General features: G+C 47.4%; 1 protein-coding gene across 2 annotated transcripts in view; it reads left to right on the top strand.

Annotated features, from left to right (window-relative positions):
• Positions 1-654: 654 nt before the first annotated feature.
• ATP13A2 (ATPase cation transporting 13A2) overlaps positions 655-11,161 on the top strand; it is a 47,431-nt gene continuing 36,924 nt past the window's right edge. For both annotated transcript variants that reach the window (XM_081923236.1, XM_081923235.1), the window contains exons 1-2: positions 655-791; positions 10,986-11,059. In XM_081923236.1, the coding sequence (XP_081779362.1) occupies positions 782-791; positions 10,986-11,059 (84 nt within the window). In that variant the 5' untranslated portion in view covers positions 655-781. The remainder of the gene's footprint in view (positions 792-10,985; positions 11,060-11,161) is intronic.

Raw genomic sequence — 11,161 nt, 5'->3', positions numbered from 1 at the left:
CAACCCCAGAGTCTGTCAAGACTGGCCCGTACAGGCAGGGGTACCTTTACCTTTACCTTTAACCTGCCAGACAGGAAATAAACAAAGCGACAGGAGAAAACAACATGCAAATGTTCTGTTTTAGACCTGCTTATCTGAGGGGTGGTCTTAGGTTACACCCCTTCTGTGATGTACGCATAATGTTTCTGGGGGTGGTCTTGATCAGAGGATGGGAATTTCAAAAGTCTTTATAAGCCCTTGCACAGCAATTTTGGGGGTCCTCTTCCTCTCCTGCGTGTGAGGGGAGCACCCTCTTGCAACAGATCAATAAAGATCAGGCTTACTAGCTGCTTTGCTTCTCAATATTCTCTGGTTGGCCTCTGTTATTTTCTCCTACCAATAGGGAACCTATGTGAGGACTCTATATGGGCTCTTGGATACCCCATAAGGGAAAAGGGCAGATTTTTATTTACAACACCCTCTCTTTTAATAAATATGTGTGTGTTGGGGTGGTGGTGGAATTTATTTAAAAACGATGCAAGGAATGTGGAATACGCGACTGGTGTTCTTGGGCCCTCCTGGTCCCCATACCAGGGGGAAACCTGGGGAAGAACCGCCACTTGAGCCCCTGAGGGGAAGAACTACGACTCCCGGCAGCCTTTGCGCTAGGCCCCGCCCCTCCAGCTGGCCGGCCCCGGACCGTCAGCTGCAGCTGCTTCGCGCTGGCGGGCAGCGCGCGGGAAGGAGGCGGCTGCCGCTGCGGCGCTGCTCCACTTCCACTTCCTCCTCGTGGAGGGGGGCCATGAGCTCAGGTGAGCCTCCCGGCGAGGCAGGGAAGAGGGGGGGAAGGGAGGGAGGGGTCTCGCCCTTTCCCTGGGATTCAGGGGGGGCTCCCGGAGGGGGGTCACGGAAGGGAGCAGGTGCGGGGCGCTCCTTGCAAGGTCGGCCCAGGAAGGGACAGCTGCTGCTGCTGCTGCTGCTGTTGACGGGGTCGGGGGGCTCAACGGAGAGGGCCGTCCGAGCCAAGAAGGGGGGCACATGGTGAGGCAGAGACAGACGTGCCCCCTACCCCCGGACCAGCCTGGGCTGCCCCACGTCCTCCCACGTTCCCCGAAACTGCTGACTTTCCTCTTTCATTTTCTTTCGCCTCAGTGAGCGATTTTATTTTTTTGAGGGGGGGAGGGGGAGAAAGGGAAAGTTTCTGAAGTTACGCAAAGTGGGGCTTCCAGGGAGCCAAGGACTGAACCGGGGGTAGGGGTGGGGGGCCGAGTTTATAAAGGATGAAGGTTTAAAAAAATAATTATAGTTTTTTCTATTGGGAGGAGGAGGTTTACAGTTGGGAGCACAGAGAGCTGCTGGATCAGGCCCAAGGGCCCCCCTCTAGTCTGGTGGTGGTGGTGGTGGTTATATGCATTTTGCGTTTTATGCCCCGCGTTGGGTAAAAGATTCCTGCATTGCAGGGGATTGGATTAGATGACGCCTGTGATCTTTGGACCAACGGTGGTATATAAATTTAATAAATAAGAATTCAGTAATTGTGTTCCCGCTGTGGCCATTCGGATGCCCCAGTGGCGAGTGGCAGGGCCTGAGCATCATCTCCCCACCACCACACACACAGGCTCCCAATTCAGTCTTCTTTAATGGGGAGGCCACAGTTGCCATTCTGAAGGTAGAAGTGGACACCACAGAGAGTCTCGCTGAGGCAATGGCAAGCTGGAGTTTGGGGCTTTGGCCCCTCCAATTCCCACCCAGAAGGGCCTCTGGGACAGTCCCTGCAGGATAGACATGAGAGAGACTGATTTGTGGAAGGTTCTGGGCCATCTTATGCCTTGAGCAGGGTGGAAAGTGGGTCTTGTGACTGGGATTGTATAAGGCTGCATAGCAGAGAATGTCACGGACCATCTTGGCTTGAGGGAGAAAGGGGGAAAGAAAGTTGTTTGTGTTGGGCCCAGCTGTGTGTTACAAACTCTGTCCTGGAAAAGAAAATGTGTTGAGCAAATTCCGTTGCCAAAACTGGATGTCTAGTTGCCATTTTTGACCAAGACGGCTCTAAAGTCTTGTTTTTCAAATGATGGGCTGACTGCGAATCATTCTCAGTTAAATGTCTGGCTAGTTCAGATGAGATCCTTAAGCTAGGTTAAGAGCTTTGAAGTTTGAAAGAAGAAAAGTCACTTGATCCAGGGACAGCCCACATATCTATTGGCCTGTTCTGACCTCTTTTTCTTAATGGTGACTGCTCCTGCTCAGGCGGCACAGAAAAAGCACTTTGGTTCCAGAAATTCATTCCAATCGTGCAAATAAAATATAGAATTCTACAGGATGGGGTATTAGTGTGTGAAAACAGTCCAGGTCCAATGATCCTCAGATAGTGGAGATATCTGGTGCCATCCTGGCTCCCTGGCATCTTCACTTGGCTGCAAGTGGTCAAGAGCCAGGTGCGAAATGCGCCTGGCTAATTTCAAACACTGCTCCTCACTAAGAACTTTCTGTCGCCTCTAAAACTGCTGGAGACCCCGTAAAGGCACTTTGCACCAGCTCCTGAGATTCCAGCAAGGATTGATGCTGCCCTTTCAAGCAAATCATGAGGGCTAGAAACACGCTCTTTCAAAAGGGGCAGCTGCTTTTTGCAGGAAGCCACATTCAGTGGGCTGTCAGTGCTTCCCTGTCCTCCTCCTACCTAACAGGCATGGTGACAGTAATGAAAGAAGGAGCTAACTTCATTCAGCCCACCGTCCAGGGTCTCAGGAATCTGCCACCAGCAATGCAGAAGTAAAATCTCTGTCTCAGTGAGCAAACCGGTTTCTCTTTCAGCTGTGGTTTTCCCCATCAATAATATTCATAGCTATTAAAGCAGCACGTGGTCCTCACTGAACAACATGCAGAACACCCAGATTTCCAATGGGAAATTCAAATTTTGATGTGGCACTTCAAAACTAAGAACCTCACATTCTCAGTGTTTTAGACTCTGTGCCTCTGAAACAGTTTGATTGGCATCAAATGTGGGAACTCAGTTTTGAATGAATGCCTAAATATCCAAGACAGAGATACCTTCAGGTATCCAAAGTACTGTAGTTTGAGATAGGTCTGAATAAAGGCAGTCTACTAGCAAAAGGGTACAGCTTCCTGGCAAAGCATCTTCAGCAAACAAGTCCCCAGCCCCAGTGTGTTGGTGGAATCCTGCAGGGGGCTTCCAGACCCGTTTTCTGCACCCTGTCACAGCTTTTGTAGGAGGGGGGAGAGGGGCTGGGGACCTAGCAGGCAGACAACACCATGGTGGCTCTCCAGCTCACCTCCCTTTTGAAGCTGAGCCATGCATTTCCTGGTCTGATTCAACCCTGTTGTCCTCCATCAAGGCTTGGAGGTGCCTGCCTAAAAGTGCTTGTTTCGTCCCTGGCAGCCACACCTGCTGCTTGTTCACAGGTGTGGCATCATTTGGAGCTGCTTGCCTGGGCTAAGCAGGCCACCCTCCTTTCATGCAGCAATTGTGGGTGCAAGGACTCTTGATAAGTTTAGAAAGCCAGATCTGCTTAATGGAGGCTGCAGAATGTGGCCAAGGTTTTGTCAGGTAGTTTTAGAACATCATTTGGGATGGGGGATAGGGAGGTTTCTTTAAATATATATATATAAATTGGCCTCTATGTTCTAGGAACACGGGTGGTGCTGTGGGTTAAACCACAGAGCCTAGGACCTGCCGATCAGAAGGTCGGCGGTTTGAATCCCTGCAACGGGGTGAGCTCCCGTTACTCGGTCCCTGCTCCTGGCAACCTAGCAGTTCGAAAGCATGTCAAAGTGCAAGTAGATCAATAGGTACCACTCTGGCGGGAAGATAAACAGTGTTTCTGTGCGCTGCTCTGGTTCACCAGAAGCAGCTTAGTCATGCTGGCCACGTGACCCGGAAGCTGTACACCGGCTCCCTTGGCCAATAAAGCGAGATGAGCACCGCAACCCCAGAGTCGGTCACAACTGGACCTAATGGTCAGGGGTCCCTTTACCTTTACCTATGTTCTAGAAAGCTGACGGAGAATTATTTTTCCACTGAGCTGTAGTGCCAGATGAGGAGGAGCCTGGTGGTGGTTATCCTTTTTCAAGTCTGATCTAGCAGTCGAACTGAGTCCATTTCTGTGTTGTGTCAGATGCGGTGCCCTGTTAGGCATCTCAGAGCTTGCCTGAAGGTGGGGATGAGCCACGTAGAAAAAAAAGGGATTTAGAAGAAGAGGTGTGGCAGTTGTGTATTCTGGGGCTGCAAGCAGGCAAGGGGCATTTTGAGGATGGGACAGATCTTTGGGTGGTTGGTGTGCGGGACCACAGCACACACAGTCACAGAAAATCTGCTTTAATGGTTTATGAGCCTCTTGTGAAACGGATACCTGTCTCCCCATCTGTTGGAATACTTGCTTACCTTGTGAAGAGTAGTTGGGAGAAGGGAAGACTTATAAGCCTTTTTATCTGCTTATGCTGATTCCTACCAATGACCAATTTGCCAGCAAAAAAAAAAAAACTTGACATGTTCATGGTTCTTTGGCAAGAAATCATGGGGAAACTGAAAAACCGGGTAATCTATTTATTGCTCAGCAGACTTTCCTCCAGCTTCATCGTCATCTTTTTTTGGGGGGGGGGATGCTATGCTGAAGGTGGCTTATAACATAAAAAGATTTACATAATCACAAACATAAAAGAAGTAGTCATAAACAACAAATAAAACAGACCAAAAGGTACACAACCAAACTGAACAGTTTCTACATTAACTCGTAAGAACTAAAAACTAATATCAACAACAGCAACAAAACCCCCCTGAATAATAGTTTAAAGGATTCAGGAGAGGGGAGGAATTGGAGGGAGAGATGTCCTCTGACCATGTTTCAGGGGAGAATGTTGCTTTTAAAAAATCCACCCAAATCTATATTGTGGATATCCTTGTGAATGTGAATCTGCAGCGAGACTTTGCTTCCACCTAAAAGATAACAAATGTTTTGTTTTTAAAAAAATAATATTTATTAAAGTTTCAAAAAAGTTACAAAAATGAAAAGAAAAGAAAAAAGAAAAAGAAACAAAAAATACAAAATACAGAAAAATAAAAACAATTAAAAACAAGTCAGTCTTTCCATGTTTTGTCTGTCATTTGCTTGTTTCCCTGACCACCTCACACCTCCCTTTTTTGTATTCTAGTTCAATAGTTGTTTCAGCAAATCCTTACCATTTTTGCTTTTATCTTGATATTTTATCTTAATATATTGTAACTTTACATATTCACCTGTTAACAATCCATTTTTACATACCCCTTTGTAACATTACTGCTAAAACCACGTAAATTCATTCCAGCAACCTTCTAACATTCCTTAATTTTACAGTGTTTCTGTAGATAGTCTTTAAATTTCTTCCAATCTTCTACCGACTCTTCTCCCTGGTCTCGGATTCTGCCAGTCATTTCCGCCAGTTCCATGTAGTCCAAAAGATAACAAATGTTAATAAAGTATAAAGACTGTTATGCACAAGCCAAGCTAGCTTACAAACGCACGCAGAAAATTGCCAAACGTGAGTGGCAACACAATCGCTGGCAGGCTTTGATTACTGCTTCAAAATCACACAGATCCAGGGAATTCTGGTCTTTGATCAACAGAAGGGTGAGGAAATACCCAAGGGCAGTCATCCCTGCACCGACATGGGAATTGTTCCTGAAGAAATGCTTCTCACAGGCAGATGCTCCCTCCGACCACCTGACGCACCTGTTTACCCACCTACCTATTTGGCCTCCCACCGATCCGGACGAAATAGCCAAGCTAATAGCGCAGCTGAAACCGGGTAAAGCCCCAGGGCCCGATCTGATCCCTGCTGAAGCCATTAAACTACACCCAAAATGGTGGGCTGGCATCTTGGCCAAAACCTTTGATGCAATCAACGCTTCTGGCCTCATCCCCAAAATATGGAAGGAGGCCATTATAGTACCAATTCATAAAAAAGGTTCTCCAATGGAGCCGGAAAACTACCGTAACATCAGCCTCCTTTCAATCATAGGGAAAATTTATGCCAGCTTCTTGCTGACTAAACTATTGCGATGGGTAGATGAGACTAATCAGATTGGCCACGAACAAGCAGGGTTCAGAATTAAACGCTCTACAACCGATCATGCGATAGTTCTTTACCATCTGGCACGAAAGTACTCCTCTCCCCCCCGGGGCTACCTCTGTGCTGCCTTCTTAGACCTAAAGGCAGCCTTTGACAGCGTTCCTAGAAATATTCTATGGGAGAAACTTGCGAAACAGGGCATTGATAGAAGACTCCTATGGCTTATAAGTCAGCTCCATGAAGGCACCCTTGCTAGAGTGAGACTTACCCCTGCGGGCGATCTCACAAATTCGATACCAATAAACAAGGGAGTGCGCCAAGGATGCATATTGGCTCCCTGTCTATTCAACCTATTCATCAGCGACATGCGAGCACCCCTAGTTAACTCATCTCCAAGTACACACGCGCCTAGACTTGCGGACTATCGCTGCCCACTCCTTTTATATGCGGACGACGCGGTAATTCTATCCTATACACGTGTTGGACTAACCAGAGCTTTGAAGATCTTTGCCACGTATTGTCAACTCAACCAATTAACCATCAACCATGCTAAATCCAAGATTCTGATTTTCTCCAGAAGCCGGAGATTATACGAATGGAAGCTTGGTGGAGCAAAAATAGAGCAAGTCCTAAAATTTCAATACCTAGGAGTTATTTTTCAACACAACTTGGGGTGGAAAGCTCAAATTCAACACCTACTTAACAAGGCCAAAACTTTGTCATATGCGCTCCTCCGATTCTTTTTTTCGGATGGAGCTTTGCATGTTCCCTCGGCCCTAAAGGTGTTCAAGGCAAAAGTGGTCGCCGTGCTAGCTTATGCTGCCCCGCTTTGGGCCGTGATGACAGATCTTGCTCCTCTCGAGACACTGCAAAATCAATTCCTGCGGCGGCTCCTAATGCTCCCCCTGTGCGTAAGCAACGCAGCCATGCGACTAGAACTGAAGATCGCATCCTTAGAAACTTGCCTGTGGAAGCAAGTCTTCAATTATTGGTTATCATTGTGGCATAGATTACCAAACCACTACCTTGTCCAGTGCTTATGGCGAGATGAATTCGCTAGCCTTTGGACTAGTAGAATTCATGCCAAACTCCTGAGCTATGGAATCTCTCCTTCAGATTCCCTAAAACTAGACCAAATTACTGCTCAAAGACTGATCCGCCAAAGACTGGATGACATCGATCTACAGCGAAATTATATGCTGGGGGGAGGTGTTTGTTCGCCCCAGAACATTGGTATCACTTTAACTTACTGCGTTCCATCATACCTCTCCTCCCTCTCGACTGTTGCCCATAGACTGGCCTTCACCAAAGCGAGGTTCAACGTTTTTCCCTCCAACGTCCTGAGACATAGATTCTCAAAGGGCCAAGCCCCCGCCACGTGTGAATGTGATAAGGAGACGCCGGAGTCGCTCCAGCACATCATGTTCACTTGCCCCCTGTTCAATGTGCCACGGGCAAATCTGTTGGGATCAATCATACAGAAACTAGAGGGTACCCCACCAAAATTCCACCTTGCTCAAATTTTGCAGGATAAGGATACCCATACGACCCTGAATGTGGCTAGGTTCCTGGTCGCTGTCCTTACCCAAAAGCGACGCCAAGGAGCACTACAAACTAACTAAGGCGTCATATGCCATTCCATTTTATAGTATTTTATTGTTACTGTGGTGTTTTAGCGACTGTTTTTTTTTTACCCATGTGCACAAGCTGTTATTTATGTGTTGTTTTTACCTGTATGGGCCTATGGCCGTAATAAATATTGTTGTTGTTGTTATAAAGACTGGAGCAAAGCTTCCGGATGATAATAAGAATAATAAGAAATTTCTATTTATACCCCACCCTCCCCAGCCAAGACCGGGCTCAGGGCGGCTAACAACCAATAATAAAAACAAGTTGATTAAAATACAATTTAAAAGATAATGATTAATAATAATTTATTAATAAATTAATGATTTATTTATTTAGGAATCTCCTAAAACAGCAACCCAAAGTAATTTAAAACCCAGTACAAAAGACAACCAAATGTAGGTTTTAAAACAATAGCAAAAAAAATAAGAGCACCTACACCAGAGATCTTTTTACTTAGCTGGAAAAGCTTGTTGAACGAACAATGTCTTCAATTGTTTCCTGAAAGTACAAATAGTGGACGCCTGTTGCAGCTCAGCAGGGATTCATAATGTTTTAATAAGATTAATTGGCTGGTAAACAGGCACGTGTGTGCGGAGAATCTTCCTGGCTCCGCTTGCCTTTGCAGTTCTGCCCCCTGCCCTTACGGCTGGTTGCCTCCTTTTGCCCCAGAGCAGTGTTTCCCAAACTTTGGGTCGTCAGCTGTTTTGGGGCTACAGTTCCCATAATCCCAGACTGCTGGTCCTGTTAGCTAGGGGATGATGGGAGTTGTAGTCCCGAAACAGCTGGAGACCCACGTTTGGAGAAACACGGCAATGGAGGGTTTTTTAGTGCTGAGGAAGAAAAAGACTGTGACAAGCATGGGGCCACTTCAGTCCCCTGTTGTGTTCCCACACACCACCAAACTCTGGAGGTGCACCTGCTTGCCTTCATCAGAAGAGGGCATTTCTGAGAGGGCCAACTGCCCCTGCCAAAGACTCTCCTCCAAACCCCTCCTACCTGCTCTTTCCACTCTCTCCCCGGGTACACATCACTGCTTTGCACATAACACTTTCTGCCCATTTTGCTCATTTGGAAAATTCCACCTGATGAAACCGGTTTGGTCACTGGTAGCATTTATGGGGCTGGCTGGAGGCATCGTGCCCAGTCAACCGTGTGGCTTTTGACCTGAGCTTCCTGCTCTGTGGGTGCGTCATGTGTGCAAACTCCTAGTGGCGTAGCGTGGGTTGTCAGCACCCGGGGCAAGGCAAGTAATTTGCGCCCTCTAACCCATGGATTTGCGCCCCCTAACCCTAACCCCCAGATGTTGCGGCCGGTGCAGCCGGCCCCCCCTGCACTCCCCACGCTACGCCACTGCAAGCTCCCTTAGCAAGGCAAGCCAGCCAGCCGGCTGTCGACAGCAAATGGCACAGATAATCTGCGGAGCAACTTGGAGCTCCCCTGGCCTGGTGCCAGCCTGCTGCTTCCTGCAGTCGTGTTTGGGAAAGGGGTGGGGCTGGTGGCGGATAGGTAGCACAGCCTCAGGTGCAGTTTGGCCACGTCTTCCCTTGGAATAATAGGACAGAACCCCAGGAGAAACAAGTAAGCAGGGATTTGGGGTGGGAGCAGGTCAGCCCCCAAGGAAGGTAAGAGCATCCCTGTATCCCAACAGCCTTTTTGTGAGAGGATAAGAGCTGGTGAAAGGCGGAGGTCTGCTGGGTCAAGACTGGCTGGAAGGCCAGGCAGCTTCGCTCAAGTTCTTCCGCCTCTGTCCCAAGACCCCACCTTCTTAAATAAGGAGTAATAGACAATGAAGGAATTAGAGAAAATGTGGACTATGGCAGATGAAGATGATGGACTTTTCGGAGCTAGCCGACCTGACCGGAAGAGTCTGCGACCAGAAGGAGGAGGAGTACCAGGAGGAATGGAGGAAATTTAAAGAATATTTAGTTAAATATGTTAAGATAATTTAAATAGAAATACTTGCAAATACCAGATTGGCTTAGGATTTAAATATGTGATGTTATAGAATAATATGTTTAAAGTTAATATGAAAAGTAAGAAAGATGTTAATTGATTAAGTAAATTTTATGAGGAATTAGTTTTGGAAAACTGTTACAATGATATACTGTATTTTTCGCTCTATAAGATGCACCAGACCATAAGACGCACCTAGTTTTTGGAGGAGGAAAACAAGAAAAAAAAGATTCTGAATCTCAGAAGCCAGAACAACAAGAGGGATCGCTGCACAGCGATCCCTCTTGCTGTTCTGGCTTCTGGGATAGCTGTGCAGCCTGCATTCGCTCCATAAGATGCACACACATTTCCCCTTACTTCTTAGGAGGGGAAAAGTGAGTATTACAGAGTAAAAAATTCGGTACATTGAAATTCAGCCAGGGGGATTCAAGGAAGTCACTTAGCAATGTTAATAATAGCGGAATAATTATAGTTAGGATTTATGTTTGTTTGTTTGTTTATAAATTTGGAAAATCAATACAAAAATTTGAAAAAAAGAAAAGAAAATGTGGACTAGCATTGGCTTTACTGCAAGTTCTCTGAGTAACAGAGTGTCTTTGCAAGAGCAGAGTGTGTGTGATTGGCTGCAAGGGCTTTGCAAGACCTCGGCTGCTCTCCAAGCTAATTGAAACGGGGCTTTCAAGATCTTTGCTCTTCTCCCTGTTCAATCAGACCCACTCATTCTCCTTCATAACTCAATTATTTTACAGCTCTCCCGAGACCTTGGTTCCTTTACCAGGGAGAGGGAGCAGGGGCAGCTTTCAATAAACAAGCAAGCAAGCAAGCAAAAATTACCGTACATACCACTTACCAGAATGAGAAGGACACGGGTGGCACTGTGGGCCAAACCACAGAGCCTAGGACTTGCCGATCAGAAGGTTGGTGGTTCAAATCCCCGTGACAGGGTGAGCTCCTGTTGCTCGGTCCCTGCTCCTGCCAACCTAGCAGTTCGAAAGCACCTCAAAGTGCAAGTAGATAAATAGGTACCACTCCGGCGGGAAGGTAAATGGTGTTTCCATGTGCTGCTCTGGTTCGCCAGAAGCGGCTTAGACATGCTGGCCACATGACCCGAAAGCTGTACGCTGGCTCCCTCGGCCAATAAAGCGAGACGAGCGCTGCAACCTCAGAGTCGGTCACGACTGGACCTAGTGATCAGGGGTCCCTTTACCCTTTACCTTTACCTTTACCAGAATGAAAGACCCCAGAGCAGTCCTGGCTGGGATTTCAACCTACTCTTTGGTCTGTAGCCACAGCAGGATGAAGCACCTTTATGCCTCTGTCCCGCGTTTAGGAACATGATCTCATTCTCTTTCTGATTGCAGACACCAAGAGGCTGCTGGGAGGCCGGCGACTCGGCTACCGTACCCTCAACCAGAGCCCCCCTAATGCCTGCATGGTAGGTACAGGGTGTGTGTGTGGGGGGGTGAGGCCTGTCGGTTATGGGAGAGAGAATCAAGGGCAGAGCTCATTTGCCCCTGCTGCGTCATTCTTAAAGGTC

The sequence above is a fragment of the Podarcis melisellensis genome (assembly GCF_964234715.1).
Source record: "Podarcis melisellensis genome assembly, chromosome: 8".
In the NCBI taxonomy this organism is placed as follows: Eukaryota; Metazoa; Chordata; class Lepidosauria; order Squamata; family Lacertidae; genus Podarcis; species Podarcis melisellensis.
Note: the sequence above shows the minus strand (reverse complement) of the source record. Positions and strands in the feature narration are given on the sequence as shown.